At 42.2% G+C, this 15,708-nt stretch overlaps 1 protein-coding gene across 4 annotated transcripts in view; it reads right to left on the reverse strand.

Moving 5' to 3' along the window:
• smarca2 (SWI/SNF related BAF chromatin remodeling complex subunit ATPase 2) overlaps window positions 1-15,708 on the reverse strand; it is a 59,793-nt gene that overhangs the window by 31,471 nt on the left and 12,614 nt on the right. For all 4 annotated transcript variants that reach the window (XM_080766939.1, XM_080766941.1, XM_080766938.1 and 1 more), the window contains 13 exons: window positions 14,950-15,123; window positions 12,697-12,867; window positions 10,916-10,966; window positions 9,998-10,128; window positions 9,575-9,632; window positions 8,368-8,462; window positions 7,873-8,023; window positions 7,244-7,407; window positions 5,897-5,963; window positions 5,692-5,802; window positions 4,565-4,807; window positions 2,229-2,342; window positions 1,743-1,847 (listed from right to left, as the gene is read on the reverse strand). In XM_080766939.1, coding sequence (XP_080623065.1) covers window positions 1,743-1,847; window positions 2,229-2,342; window positions 4,565-4,807; window positions 5,692-5,802; window positions 5,897-5,963; window positions 7,244-7,407; window positions 7,873-8,023; window positions 8,368-8,462; window positions 9,575-9,632; window positions 9,998-10,128; window positions 10,916-10,966; window positions 12,697-12,867; window positions 14,950-15,123 — 1,635 coding nt within the window. The remainder of the gene's footprint in view (window positions 1-1,742; window positions 1,848-2,228; window positions 2,343-4,564; window positions 4,808-5,691; window positions 5,803-5,896; window positions 5,964-7,243; window positions 7,408-7,872; window positions 8,024-8,367; window positions 8,463-9,574; window positions 9,633-9,997; window positions 10,129-10,915; window positions 10,967-12,696; window positions 12,868-14,949; window positions 15,124-15,708) is intronic.

Raw genomic sequence — 15,708 nt, forward strand, 5'->3', positions numbered from 1 at the left:
TCTGGATGCATAGCGTGACCCTGTGAACAGCTGTGGTGGAGAAAATGCATATAAACACTATGGTATTGATTCATTGAATGTAGCCTACTAGTAGATTTATACATAACACTCCAATTACTGCCTGTTCCTCACTGACAAACTCATTAGAGACTGCCGACTTATCATGTAAACCTATTTCAAACTGTGTGAGTTAACTATAGAATAGAGTCCATGTAAGGAATGACCATCTCTTGTTACTCCTGAAACTCTGTACACTCCTGAAAGTATAAAATATGTGTTGGGGATGTGTGTGGAGAGGGAAGCTCTGGAGAGAGACACTAGTCTCTCTCTGGTGTGATGACATATACAATAAAGAATGGAGTTCGAATCCTGATGGTTGAGTCCTGCTTCTTCCTGATGTTGTTTACTTACTAATAGTGAGACCATTAGTTTCCATTGCACAGCTCATAGCAACTTGCAACATTTCTCATAAGATGACCACAGGTGGGCAGTATAGAGCGGTGTGCAATATGCCTTAAAGGGACACTTCACCCTTTTTGCAAAAAAATATATGTTAATGACGTTTAGGAGCTTTAGAACACTTTCCTGGGGGTCTTTATGTGTGTAATATGTGGTTTTAGATATTTTAGATTGTAGCAGTGAGCCTGTTGTCTCTGATGTCATGGACACTGGGCTCACTTCCTTCCTTGACTACATGTTGTCTCAGTAAGACAGCTCTCCCCCCTATCCACAAGGAGGAGCAGTGCACCAAAGAATTATGGGAATTGTAGTCCAGGAAGGTAGTGAGACCAGTCTCCATGACATCAGAGACAACAGGCTCACTGCTACAATCTAAAATATCTAAAACCACATATTACACACATAAATACCCCCAGGAAAGTGTTCTAAAGCTCCTAAACGTCATTAACATATATTATTTTGCAAAAAGGGTGAAGTGTCCCTTTAAGGCTTAAACAATGACACTTTCACATTAGTAGAACAATGACTGAAATTACGAGCAATTGTGTTTGCTAGAGTATACAACTTTCGACATTGCCAAAATGAAGTGTCCTTGGGCAAGACACTGAACCCTACATTGCCTCCAATGAGTCGGTCGGCGTGAGCTCGCCACCGTTGGTGTGTGAAGGTGGGAAAAGTGAGGACGCTGGCGTCGACTGTTCGCCGCTTCACCTCCCAATGTATGAATGAATGAACCATTGTAAAGCGCTTTGAGCACGTGGAAAAGCGCTATAAAAATGCAATTCATTATTCATTTATTATGGCGCTAGCATTGTATTTTATATCATGTTGCACACCATACATGGAGCATTATGTCAAGGAGCTGTTGTAGACCAGCACTACGGGGACTGAGGACCACCAGGTCATCTGCATACATACATGTGGTGGTTCACATGTTTCACTGACCATGCATTCAGTATTACAGGAACCCTATGTAGCAGACAAACTATCCATACATAAATGAAATACAATTGGAGACAGAATTCCCCTGCCTGGCACCATTGCTAACCCCATATGGGGTTGATATACTGTACTCCCATTCCATTTGACCAGCATTCCAGTAGGCCTGGACCCTCACAACATATCCAGCCACTCCTCTTTGCTTCATTTTTATAAAGAGCTTTCTGTGGTTGACCCTATCAAAGGACCGGGACGCATGAATAAAACACATGAGGACTGAGGAAATCAATCAATTACATATGTTGAAACAAAATAAACGTTAGGTCACACGCTGGCGTCGTTACCTTCTTGTCCTTCTCTGAGCCGTCGGTGAGGAGGATGCCTTTCTGCATGTGGCGGTAAAGCACCTTCTGGATGGCAGACATGTCACACTTGATGACATACTCCACCTGTGAGAATAGCCGCGACAAACACAAAAGCACAGTCACACGGAGGTGGCCCGAATTCCCACTACTAACTTCCCAACACATTAACCCATTAAGACCTGAGGCCGATTCTACAAATGTTCCAGGAATCCCCAGATGCAAAGAAGAGTTAAAAATGTGCACTTTAAGATAAATATATACTGTGTATATATATATATATATATTCAAGGATTTGCACACATTTTCAAGATTTTTCAAAAATAGCAGATCTATAAGCTTGCAGCGCAGCACGAAGTGACGTTGTGAGCTTGTATATCTGAATAGCCATCCCAAAAACGTTCCCAGTTTGATTATGGGTTAAACCATGATCCTGTATTGGCGCTGCAAGTTTGGTCTTCGTCCCACCTTCTCTGGCAGCTGAGACTCCACCTCCTTCTTCAGTCGGCGCAAGAGGAATGGGCGGAGCACCTTGTGCAAGCGACGAATGATCAAGATGGTCTCCTCCTCATTCAGGTCGACCTGAGGTCACAGAAGAGATGGTTGGCATACATAGTTAGTGCGAGAGTGACCCCCCCCCTTTCTGAATTCCAATAGACTTTTTCATATCGTGTCAGATAAGAACTGTGTTCCAAAAGTCCGTTGATTAACTGACTGCGAGATAACGCCGAATTAGTAACATTTTCGCAAGAAACAGACTGTATCAAATATGACGATACAGAGACACCTCCCCGACAATATCGCCGAGATAGTTTGTACATTTTTGGACCACAATTCATAAATGAAACGATTTTGAAATGACCCAATGTTATTCTCCATGAGAAAAACTAGGGGATGAACAAGTGACGTCAGGACTTTGGTACAGATTTCACCATATGTCCATAGTAGTTCTGACATTGCTCCTATAAAACATACTATAGTATGTTTTGCACTCCGTCCATCCGTGTGTGTGTGTGTGTGTGTGTGTGTGTGTGTGTGTGTGTGTGTGTGTGTCCGTTCGTCCGTCTGTTACCAGCTAATCTCCGGTACCCTTAACCCGGTCGATCCCAAACTTTGCACACACTCTCCCTGGATGCCAACGATGAACCTCTGCCCCAAATTCTCCAGAACGGCCTGTTATAGCACCTCCAGGAGGCCGACTTTTGTAAAACACATTTTTTGATATTACTCCTCCAGATTCTGTCCAAAAATCCTGCAAATCGTTACACAGTATCTCTATAGTCATGTGCTCAAGATGGATCTGTCCCATATTTCATATTCCATCCTAATTGGCTATAATTGGCTTTCAAAGTTTGCAGGATTGGCCCGTTTTTCCTACTAGGCTGAGGAATAAATCCCACCCTTTTCACATTGGCCTGTTATAGCACCACCAACAGGTGGACCTGTGCCCCGAGGGTTCTCTCTTTTCTGTCCTCACGCTTATTTTCTTGTTTTGCTCTCGTTTTCTCTCTTGTTTACTTGTCCTAAATGAAAATACTCAGGCTCTGTAAGAAGCGCTCGGATCACACAGAAAGTGACATTTTGGACAGTTTGATATGTGACTTGGGTCACATCTTCAGCTTGTTGCATTCAGACTGAGACGGATGTTGTCAAATCAGAGTGAAAATGTGAATTACTAGTCTAGACACTTCAGACTGGGCCTGCAATTCGGGTACCTGGAGCTGAAATTACAAAAATGTTCTTCCTTAAGTAAGAAAATTGAGTCCGAAAAAAAAGTCACTGTAGCCTGGGGTCCACCTATGCTTTCTATGGCATAGGCAGCTCCCGGCAGGATCCGCCGGGAGAATCTAGACGAAGCTGCGCGACATGAGACGAATTAATTCGAGCGACAGAAAGAGAGTGTGTGTGTACGGGTGTGCGTCAATTTAACGAAGGTGCAGACGATCAACGTTTGCGCTACTCTATGCCAAATTGAAGTGGACTCGGTCCCAGACTTTTTTTTACAAATAAAACGTCTGGGCTACAGTCACTGGGACTAAAGCTTTCAATCTCAGTCTCTTATAAAGTTGTATGAAGGCTCAGTTATTTTGACTTGCTTGAATGAAAATCTGTGCAAAGCACACATTTCAAAATTAAATTAAACGTACTGCAGACAGCTGTCAAAGGCAATATAATTATAGTTCTTTACAAGGCGGGACTCTCAAACATTCTTCCTTGAATTGATGTCTTGGTGATATTCTTCTACAGGGCCTTCATAGAGTCTGTTATTTCCTTTGCTGCCATTTGTTGGTATGGAAACCTTGACATTCCCTTAACGGGGTGGCTAGCAAGATTGTGCGGATAAAATTCTGCTGTCTGAGTCATATATGTGACGAGCATCTATCATCTATTAGAGCAGATACTGTAGCTCTCACCCCCTAAACCGTGAATATCAAGTCTATGGATTTTAATGTCTGTTTGCAACACCTTTTTTCACCCAGTGTCAATTATCTAATGTAAATCCTGGGCGCTACACTTCCTCTGCCAACCTGGGGAGAGCAACGGACTTGAACTCACGCTTCCTTCATGCATGAGTGTCCAAGTTGCTCCTTTACACCTGACAGGGGGGAGTTTCCCTGGTTGGATAAAGCATAAAACAACGTTTCTGCTGGGCATTTAACCACTTAAACTTCTGGGGAAACCTTTAGCAGAAGAGAGAGCAGATTGACAAGCGAGTGAGCTCGTCGATTGGCTATTTTACGCAAATACAGTGCCAACATAAACAATCCAATGTGTTCTTCGGAGGGGGGGGGGGGTGGTCTTACCCTCTCTCCTGTCATGGCAAACGGGGCGTTGAACCACTGCTCAAACGTGGTGCAGCTCTTGAAGATGGTGGGCAGCAGGAAGTTGAGCAGCGCCCACAGCTCGGGCAGCTTGTTCTGCAGTGGCGTGCCCGTCAGGAGGAGGCGGCGCGGCGCCACGTAGTGGGTGTTCAGCACCTGCGTCAGCTTACAGTGGTGGTTCTTCATGCGGTGGCCCTCATCCACAATCATGTACTTCCAGCGAATCTGCACACGATTCAATGTTTGGCCATGGAAAAAAAAGCGGCTAATGTAAATATGTATATGCAAATATAGCGATAAATCTGTCTAATTATTATAAACAATAGCGGATGAATTAATTTATCACGTGGATGCATGCATCTGTCTGTGTGTGTGTGTGTGTGTGTGTGTGTGTGTGTGTGTGTGTGTGTGTGTGTGTATGTAAGGAAAGGAAAGGTACTATGTTTACCCAGGGTAACTGGACTAAGAACTTGTTTGCAGCCAGGCCCTGCTCATAGAACATTTCATGGTAGAGGTTCAAGGGCACTTCAGCGGTGGTAATTTTAACGTGCTGGTCTGGGGATACGAACTAGCGACCTTCCGATATCAAGACCGCTCCGCAAACCCTTCGGCCACCGCTGCCACAAAGTCAACACATGTGTGTTGACTTTGATTAAGTCATGCACCCCATAACAAATGTGACCAAAATCGTTTTTTCATGTCATATGAAAGCATGGAATCACAGCTTCAAATTGACATATTGGTTGTTCAGTTTGACCCACCAGTTTTGGAGATATGGCTTATAGAGTAATGTCTTACAGAAAACAGCGAGTTGAGAAAACAGGCTCGAAAGGATCACTTCTGTGGTCTCTTAACATTACACCATGTCGATTTCAGCTCTGATATTTATTTCAGACATGCTCTAGTATGTGAAGAGTCTGTCTGTGCTATTAACTCATTTTGGATAAAAAGTTTATAATTTCTCCTCCGGCGAAAAGCTGGAGGCTGCACGATGGCAGCCCCTCAGTCAAATCTGGTCACAAATGGTGCTGTCCCAATAAGTTTAAATTAAATGAAGCTGTCTAGCTGTACATGAAAGTGCTGATAATTAAAACAGAGGGGTCATTCACCTTGGCCAGTATTTGCTTGTCTTTGATGATATATTCATAAGTGGTGAGCAGAACGTTGAACTTCCCACTGCGGAGCTGTGGCACCAGCCCTCGCCGCAAAGCAGGAGTGCCCTTTCACAAAACAAGTTAAGAACATGGTCATTTAGGTCATTAATCTGGCAGTGAATGAGTTTTTAACAATGGCTAAGGCAGCGACACCTCTCACCTTGTAGGCAACTTTGACCACAGATGGGGACCATTTGTCAAGCTCATAAACCCAGTTGGACATGGTTCTACATGAGGAACAAGACAGACAAGATTGAAGTTTGATAAAAGAGCTCTCTGAACACACACAACTCTCACTATATTCACTATCTGTGAGCATTGATCGATGGTTCTGGACAACCACATATCCGAACGACTCGACGGTGAGTCCTAGCTGATAAAGCACCTTTGTTTGACTCTTTCCCGGGTCATACTAGGGAATCACGTAATGTTGTGGCTGCGGTTTCATGTTGAGGCTTTTCATTCGGAATGAAAATGTTTACATGGGAAATGGACATTCCAAATGAGTGCTTCATTTTAAATGCCATTATTTAATTCCACATCAGGTTTGGGGCTGGGAAGGCTTCTGATTGGATAGGGGATGTATGTTTACATCTTTACGTTTACCAGAAGAAAACTTGGATTCCCTTGGATAGCAACCAGATGTTCTTGTTTGAGCAGCTACCGTCCGTATCTGAACTCGATATCCATCCTCTCTCATATTGTCTGCAACAGCTTTGTAGAATTCCGCATTTTTATACTTTATAGTTTATACCGTCTGCTCTCTGGATTATTCCTAAATCTTCTAAAGTTTGAATTAAGTACAGAGTCTCTGCTCTGGGCCACCTCTTGCTCTTCGTCACTATCTTGTTTGTTATGCTCTTCTCGCGCCAGAGTGTTCAAGGAAGTCAAGGAGTCCAAAATTATTTAAATCAGATTCAAAAGTCTGTTTACATCAGATTGGATTTTAAATCAGATTACATTCCGATTAAAGTTTTTGTAGGTGTTTACATGACTTTTAATAGGATTGAACTTTTATTCTGAATGAAAAGGGGATTTAACCGTTCATGTAAACATAGCCACAATACATTTTAAATCGTAATTTGCACACGCTCTTTAAATTTTCTTTTTCAGATGTAATTTGGCATACTGGATTTTAGCTAGGGAAAGGAATACAGGCTTTGCTTGTATTCCCCCCCTAGCCTGGGCAGCATTCCATTTCAGGTTTATGATCCGGTCGGAAGCGGATGGTAACTTTCGCCATGTTGTAGTCAATGATTTGTAGTCATTTGGCAGGAAACCACAAGACGGAATCAGTACTAGAATGGCAGAATTCTTATTTCCGCCTTGTGGTTTACTGCCTGTTGACTACAAAACAAGACTACAAAACATGACGTAAATTACCATCTGCTCCAGGCCGGTTCACATAGCGATTTTGGAACACAGACCAGGCTTTCCTCCGAGGTGGAAAGCCTGGTGACGCGAGGTTAGCCCCCCCCCAGCCCCCAGCCCCCAGAGAGCTACTGACGAGAGAGGAACGATGATGAGATAGGGACCGTTGAGCCTCTTCATCTCCATCAGGTACGTGATGAGGGCGATGGTCTGGATGGTTTTGCCCAGTCCCATTTCATCAGCCAGGATCCCGTTTAAGTTGTTGTTATAGAGGGACACCATCCATTCCAACCCCTGGACCTAGACACCATAGAGAGATACAGTATAGGTGATATAACTTAAAACAAAGGAATTTGAGCATAACCCAATCTGGACCAATAATCTGTTTACCAGGTTTATCAAAACAGAAACATGCCAGCACTCACAGAAATGTCTTTAAGATTCTTTAGCTAGATAACATTTAGATTAGTCACAGGCAGCATACGGACGCGTTTCGGCAGAGCCTACGTGTATCTCAGCATAATAAGAAATCAAACACATCTGGCTGTTACACATGTTTGATTTCTTATCACACTGGAGAGGGCTCTGTGGAAATGTGTCCGCAGTCCACATCTAAATAAAGGGACCTTTCTGCTGAGTGCTGAGACAACAATAGGCCATTAAATCAAACAACAAATTATTTGAGTTGCGTTTAAACGTGAAGGACTGACAACTTGATGGTAGCCTGAGCTACTTTCAAAGCGTTGTACTCAAGTGTTTGTGTACCTGGTAATGTTTGAGCATGCCGTTGACAAGAAGCGAGGACTGCTTCTCCACTCTCTCGATGACGGCATGAGCCACACCGTAGTACGACACTAAGGAACTGGGCTCTCCCGCCGGCACACTGTACTCATCATCTACGTCTTGCTTGACAGACCTAGAACGTGATGCATGACAATGTGTATTTCAGTCTCCCTGTTGTTAATTTAATGATGTGTTAAGCATCTGCTAATTGCCCAAATTGTAATTGTAATTGACTTTGATTCGGTTTTCAACTGGTGAACAAAAAGGACTGGTATATAGAGCATAATGAGCAGAGTGGAGTGGGAGCGGTGTGGGATGATTCTGTTTTTAAAATGGGTCAGAGTGACCTCCGCTCCAAGCTGCTCCAAGGTGCTCCAATCAACATGAGCGAATAGCGAGCGTGACAACAGCCCCCTGGACCGAGGAGTGCCATTTTCTCCTGCTCCATGTTTCCATATAATGAGAAATTATACATACTCGATAATGTGCGTGTCGACTGTCACTTGCTCCCCACTGGCCTCGACGGGCCTCTTCTCCTCAGAGTCTGCCTTGGACACAGAGTCCTCGTCCTCCTTTAACACATGATAAAAACACCGTAGGACTTAATGGACTCTTAGGTGACCTTCACACCAGAAAGCTTTACTGTGATTAAAACTAATCCTGCTGCACATTGTCCGAAAGTGCGAATGCGCATTTGAATCCTAATGCGCATCAAAGAACCGCATTCTACTCCGCCAAAAAAACACTGCAATGTACAGAATATTCTGTCTGTCTGTCGTGCGTAAACATGGAGGACTGTCACTGTGTGTGGGGATCCGAGTGGAGACTTTCTTCATCTTGTTTAAATATAAATACTTCAAAATTAAAACACATGTTTAGCTCAGCATGATTTATAAACTGTAGGCATAGCTAACATGGCATATTATGCATAATAATTGTAGGCTATATGGAGATCGGATGACTCTGGGAGTAGCTATTGTAAACTTTGGATAATTTTGCGCTCCCGTCACCGCAGTGCCTCGTTCATGTGCCCAAAAGAACAGTGGCTGGCACGCACGCACACACACACATGCACACATGCACACACGCACACACACACACGACACATCCGTTACCCTCACTTTACGTCAAAAGTCCTAACGATTACGTATTAAGTATATTTTTTAACACCATAGCTTTCACTGTGTATTTTATGAATTGAACACATTGATGAAATTCCCTGCTTCGTTTCCTTGCTGCGCTTGACACAGCCAGTGTGAAGGCAAACCGCAGCAAATAAAATATGCAAGAATCGCAACTTCTCCGCCCCATTCGCATCGAGTCTACCGAAGTATTAGGTGAGAATGTGACCTTAGTGGTTGGAGATAATAATAAACAACGAGTTGTCCTCAAGGGGGGTGTGTGTGTGTGTGTGTGTGTGTGTATGTGTGTGTGTGTGTGTGTGTGTGTGACTGTGTGTGTGTGTGTGTGTGCGTGTGTGTGTGTGTGTGTGTGTGTGTGTGTGTGTGTACACGTGTGCACGTGTGTGTTGAGTGCGAGTGTGCGTGCAATCCGTGCATGCTACAGTGGTAATGAATTCGGTCTGTGATGCACTGAACCACGAGCAATCCCACTGGACAACGGTGACATTATTTCTCAATCTACCCTCTGCTGTGCAGCAGTGATTAATGGCATGGCCACTAACCTCTTCCTCATAGTCTGAGCCACTCTCTTCGCTGTCTGACCGTGGGGCCACTTCATATCTGCATTGAAAAGGCAATTAGGAAAATCCATCAACTGGTGAACAAGCAAGAGATAAAGACGGTAACAGTGACTGCACCAATTAGTCTTTTATTTAGATGTTTATATATTTAGATATCACTGTGGCAAAATGAGTAGCTTGATCATCCCCTCAGTTATTTGTGAGCTGTCGATTACCCAGTTACGCCATCTTTACGTACATTTATACTTGTTGGGGTTAGGTCTGTAGTGGGCCCACTCTTTTTTCCATCGACACAATAGCCAATCTACAAGCTTGTCCAGCGAATGTACCCCCAGAATAGGGATGCTAGGGTGTTCACATGGTTAAGTGTATGTACTATTTAGAAGCAACAACGGTTGGTCTTACCCAGGGTTCATCTCTAGCCAGGCCTCCAGCTGGCTGGACTTGGGGGCGTCCGTCCCCTGTAAGACTTTGCCAGTCTCCGTCTGAATCACCTTGACTGGGAGCTCGCTCATTTGGCTGCACTCGTCCAGGGGCTAATGGACAAATAAGTGTGTGAACGTCAAAGTGAAAATGAGTTGCTTCAGATTAAGAGGACACCTCAAGCAAGTATTTTAAGCACGCTTTAAACACATTTTAAACACTGACTGTACCTGCTGGTAGTTTTTTAAGCATGTCTCATGGAGGCTTGTTATGTACATTACACAACTGTAATGTTTCTAAAAGAACAAGTCCTGCATATTATGCTCATGTTCTAAACTGACTATGTAGGCTCCGCTAATACTGTATGTGGCCAAATCTTTCAAGAAGATTGTAGCTAGGTACTGTAGTAGCTCATATAAATCAATTAACCACTTAATCACCACCTTTGTCGTACGATTGTGTCAACTGGTGAAAATGGGCAAGCTACAAGCTCACAACGCGTCACAATGCGTTGTGAGCTTGCACATAGGCTATTTTAATAAATAGTGTTATGTCATGCCCAAAATAGGGATGCCAGGTTAAGTGGTTAACACCAAATTCAGGCAATGCTAGAATTGTGCAGTTATTGAGTTGTCATGTAAATGTGAATAACTGTATACATTCAACCCCTACAGTAACATAAGTGAATTCACCAGTGAACAAAAAGAGAACAAAAGTTTGCTTAATTAGTTTGTTTATTAAACCATAAAACATACTTGTAACCATTGTGCAACAAATGAATATAAAGAACTAAACTAACTGAACCAGACCTACCTATACTCATAATTTCCTAGATTGAATAAATATATTATTTGTCTTTAATATATTAGACAATACGTGTTTATGTGGATTCAACCTTACCTCTCCATCAGGTCCTATAGCACTGGTACCTTCACCATCTCCATCCACCTTCTGCATGTCAAACATAATGAACAAATATGAAATGTCACAGACTATTAGCCCTGGTCCTGTGCATTAGTGACTTCTCTCTAACGCCCTGCCAGGAACGCCTCTGCTGCACACCAACAAAAGCCGGGGAATTATTATTATTACTATTAATTATACATACTAGTTATGTTAGACCTGAGGCCGGTTCTAAAAACGCCTTCTAAAACCAAACAAAAAGGTTTTCTGAAAACATACAATTATTTATTTATTTTAATTTTTGAATAATAATTTACCCGGTATACAAATATGTAAATAAATAAATTATGATGTTGCATATAGCAACAATTAATGAGACACAGAAGTAGCTCCCGGATTGAACGTATAGGTTGCAACAGGTCTAAATGGGTTAACACAATTCTCTGGGATCAATCAGATCTTAAACTAAAGGGCAGGATTAACCCATTCTGACCTGAGATCAGATTCATACGAGGTTTCCCACTGGACACACACTGGTCTGATTAACCCATTCTGACCTGAGATCAGATTCTAAAAATGTCAGTCGTTCTTCGATTTTTCAAAAATAGCAGACCTACAAGCTTGTAGCGCGCCACTCGGTGGCGCGCTACGAGCTTGTAGATCTGCTATTTTTCAATAGCTAAAGCATAACATAGTGATAACACCAAAATGGGTGCCCGTTCAGAATGGGTTAAAGCCTGTCATAATGCATTCATCTGGAGCTACCATCTGTTCACAATCTTCAAACTTACACCATCTGATCATTCAAAAGGCCTTGGCAAATTAATGTCTACAGACTCATTAATGCTCCGCTTAGCTTTCGTAAGCAAATAAATATCTACTGTACATTTCAAACAACGTAACATGAGCTAACCTCATTGCTCTCATACTTGTCTTGCACGCGTCTTGGCATGGATGTTAAAGCACACATCCACTCTGAAAATAGCAGACCTACAAGCTCACAACGTGTCCCCTGGCGCGTTGTGAGCTTGTGGGTCGGCTATTTTCAGCATGCAACCAAGTGTAAAATCAGGCATTATGACGCCAGCCAAATACATTTTAGTAGTTAACTGTACGTAGATTTAAAACTAGACTAAAGTCAAACGTTCAGATGACAAAAATATTACTAAAACTAAAGACTGTATTCAGAACTACTGTGAGTTTCAGAGAGAAAGGAAGTCTTTGACTGAAGAGTTTCTGTAAAATATTGTAAATGGTACTGTAACTAAATTTGAACTAAATTTTCTGAGCAGACTCAAAATAGTAAGGAAATATCTGCGCCTGCACTGTTCTGGCTGAGACCAGTTTGAAGCTAGTCTTACGCAAACACAAACTCTGTGTGTTAAGCCCACCACACAGCCGCCTCCATTATTTTCAATGAACCTATCGCACATCGGCTCCGTCCGCCGCGTCGCGCCGCGTCGCCTGGCGCGCCGATAGAACACAGTTCTATTTTCCAGGCGGCGCCGCGCGGCAACGCGTCACGCGTCACGCCGCAGGTGTGTGATGGGCTTAAGATAGAAGTGTGCCCTGATAGCACCAGACAACCTCTCATTTTAAGACAAACCATCATTTGTTATCTAAACAAAATGATAACTGTGTCTGTCGGAAAATGAAATGAGAACTGCGATGCCCCTTCGCCACTTTCATTGTGAATTAACAGCAGTTCAACATTACATAAGCTCACACCTGGTATTGACGTGGCGCACGGATCAATAAAAACGACCTTCCATCCGTACCTTCTTCTTCTTTTTCTTCTTCTTCTTGTCCTTGGCGGCCTGCGCAGCCTTGTGCTCGTGGACCAGGTTGGTGAGGTTGGCCACATACTCGTCCGTCTGCTGCAGCAGGTAGGCCAGCCGCTTGTCTTTCTTCTGGTCAATCAGCTTGCGGTAGCCTTCCTCGTCTTCGGCCTACACGGCAGGTGCGGAAAATGAGTTAAAAGGATGACAGGGGGGAAAAAAGATAACTATGCGACTGTGCGTAAGAATGGTAGCGATATCACTGCGTTTGGAATGGGGTGTGTAGTTTTCAAGTAGGGGAGCAACAGCTAAACAAACTAAAGAATTTATTAGATTATTAAAACATATTATATATCGATATGAATAAAACAATTAATTTGGAAAAAAAACTAAAACATATACCGGTATTTATTTTGGCATATCTACAACACGTGTCACGAATCGATGCGTTGTGAGCTTGTAGATTGACAATTTCCATGACACCATTGCACGATTAAGTAAAAAATTGCTTCTGATTATTATATATTTTTATTTTACACAAAAATAAGATATATACGCCTATATATCATAAAATCACAGTAGTACTATGTTCATGTTGTGTTTACAATAATTTAAAAAGTGGTTTTATAAGGACACAGACACACTCGACTGGACTCCATGCACAGTCAATGATGACGAGTCAAGGTGAGGAGGAATGAAGTGGGAAAATCACCAGTGGAAACGCTTAAAATTAACAAGAGGATAAAAGAAAGGCTGTGTGACAAATATGCGACACGCACATGGCTTTCTGCAGTGGCACAACAAATCATGAGTCATCGAGTGCACATTCAACAAATGTACGGGCCTGCGCTAATTAGAAGTATCGCCTTCAATGCCTTGTGCAGCGAGCTTCTGGCTGCGCACATATTAAGCAGTTGGCCTAAAATAAACCCCATATCATTGGCCAGAGAGAATCTGACGATTATTGTGCCTATTTTTGATTTATTGAATACTTTATTATTTAACAGTTTGCAACAAAATAAAAGACACAGTGGCACATGTCTGTTTCATGGAGGCTATTGGAAACCTACTTTTGGAAATAACTCGTCTTATTAATAATAATATCTGGTATTTATATAGCACTTTTTTTCCTAAGTAGCCTACACAAAGACGCTTTATTTGTTATTATTGGTGCTTAAATCCTTCTAATGGACAACAGTGTGGAACTTCACCCTTTTTTCACCAATAGATATGCAATCTCACCCCCCATAGGAGCTATAATGAATTACAGCTTGGCTCAAAGCAATGGAAGGTTCAATGCTCGAAGGTTAAAGGGACACTTCACCCTTTTTGCAAAATAATATGCGTTAATGACGTTTAGGAGATTTGTGGGTGCAATATGTGGTTTAAGATATTAGCAGTGTTTATGATGTCATGGACACTGGGTTCACTTCTCTCCTGGGTTACAATTTTCATAATACTTTGGTGAACTGCTCCCCCTTGTGGATAGGGGGAGGGCTGTCTTACTGAGACAACATGTAGTCCAGGAAGTAAGTGAGCCCAGTGTCCATGACATCATGGACACTGCTAAAATCTAAAATATCTAAAATCACATATTACACACATAAAGACCCACAGGAAAGTGTTCTAAAGGGTGAAGTGTCCCTTTAATATTTAGATTTCATTTTTAAAAAGCCTTATGAGGTACGTTGTAACTTGTAACAGTTTAATAAGTGACAAATACTTTCTCAGCTCCCAGAAGAGCTGACTCATTAAGAAGCTTCAATGTGCCTGTCAATGTATACTTTCACTGATAAAAGCAAACTGCTTGGTGTAGCACTTTTAAATTTCACTTTTAATCAGAGAATGTTGGGGAAAATTGCTTGTCGGCATCAGCATATTTCATCAACAATGATACTTTTGCAGAAGTTAGCAACACTTCCACACTGCTCTGTAATAAAACAGTTTGCTGTGGATGTGCCTTTAAAGCCATGTATATTTACCATTTACTTATATATACTTGGATGACCGGTGTGCCCCAGGGGTCTATACTTGACCTCCTCCTTTTCTTCCCCTCTACTCTTATCCAAAAATAGCCAATTCACATCGTAAACATGCGTCGCAACTATTTTCAAGAATATTCACCAAATGCTTGCCTATGACATGACCAATATGCTAGGGTTCATGTGGTAAATTATAGTGAAGCTAATGACAACAATGATTGTAAATAACGAGAAAGTTGTTCATCAATGGCTGATAAGTCTTGGCCCATACCATGAGTCTCCTCATTCTCTCCTTCTCAATCCTCTCCGTTTCCTTCTTCTGTTCTCGCTCGGTGTTGGTGTGCCAGGTAGCAATGGCCTTGGTGAGTTTCTGCATTTTGCCCGTAATAGACCTGTGGTATTCCTTGAAGTCCTTAGCATGCTGAAGAATACTGTTTAGATACTCCTGAAACACACACACACACACACACACACACACACACACACACACACACACAATATGAACAAACAATTATAAAACAATTACACAACACATATGTCTCATTTAAAAAAAAGCTTTCCGATATTTGTTTTAATGTGAAAAGAAAAAGCTGATCAGGTCCTCAAATAAATTGGTTAGAGTGATCTTAGAACTCATCTTCTCCCTGCCCACTTCACCAGTCTGGGGTGGCTTAAAGTGGAGGAGAGAGTATCCCAGTTTAAAATGTGCCTTGTTCACAGGATTAGAAATAATGCAGCACCAAAGTATTTCAGTGACTACTTTTCAAAGGTTAGTGATACCCACAGGCACTACACCAGAGGTAGCCCTACTGATTTTAAACCCTGCCATTTTTACAGCAATATGGGAAAATCATCTTTCCTATATTCGGCAGCAGTTCAGTGGAATGACTTGCCTTCCAGCTGATCAGTTCCTTCGAAAACTTTAAATGCACATTAAAAAGATGGTTGGCTGATAACATGATCTAAAATATTAAATCCATACTGACCTTTTAGATTAGAATAGGTTAAAAATAATAGTTTTTATTGGTTA

Source organism: Protomyctophum bolini (genome assembly GCF_963924005.1).
Source record: "Protomyctophum bolini genome assembly, chromosome: 6".
Lineage (NCBI taxonomy): Eukaryota > Metazoa > Chordata > Actinopteri > Myctophiformes > Myctophidae > Protomyctophum > Protomyctophum bolini.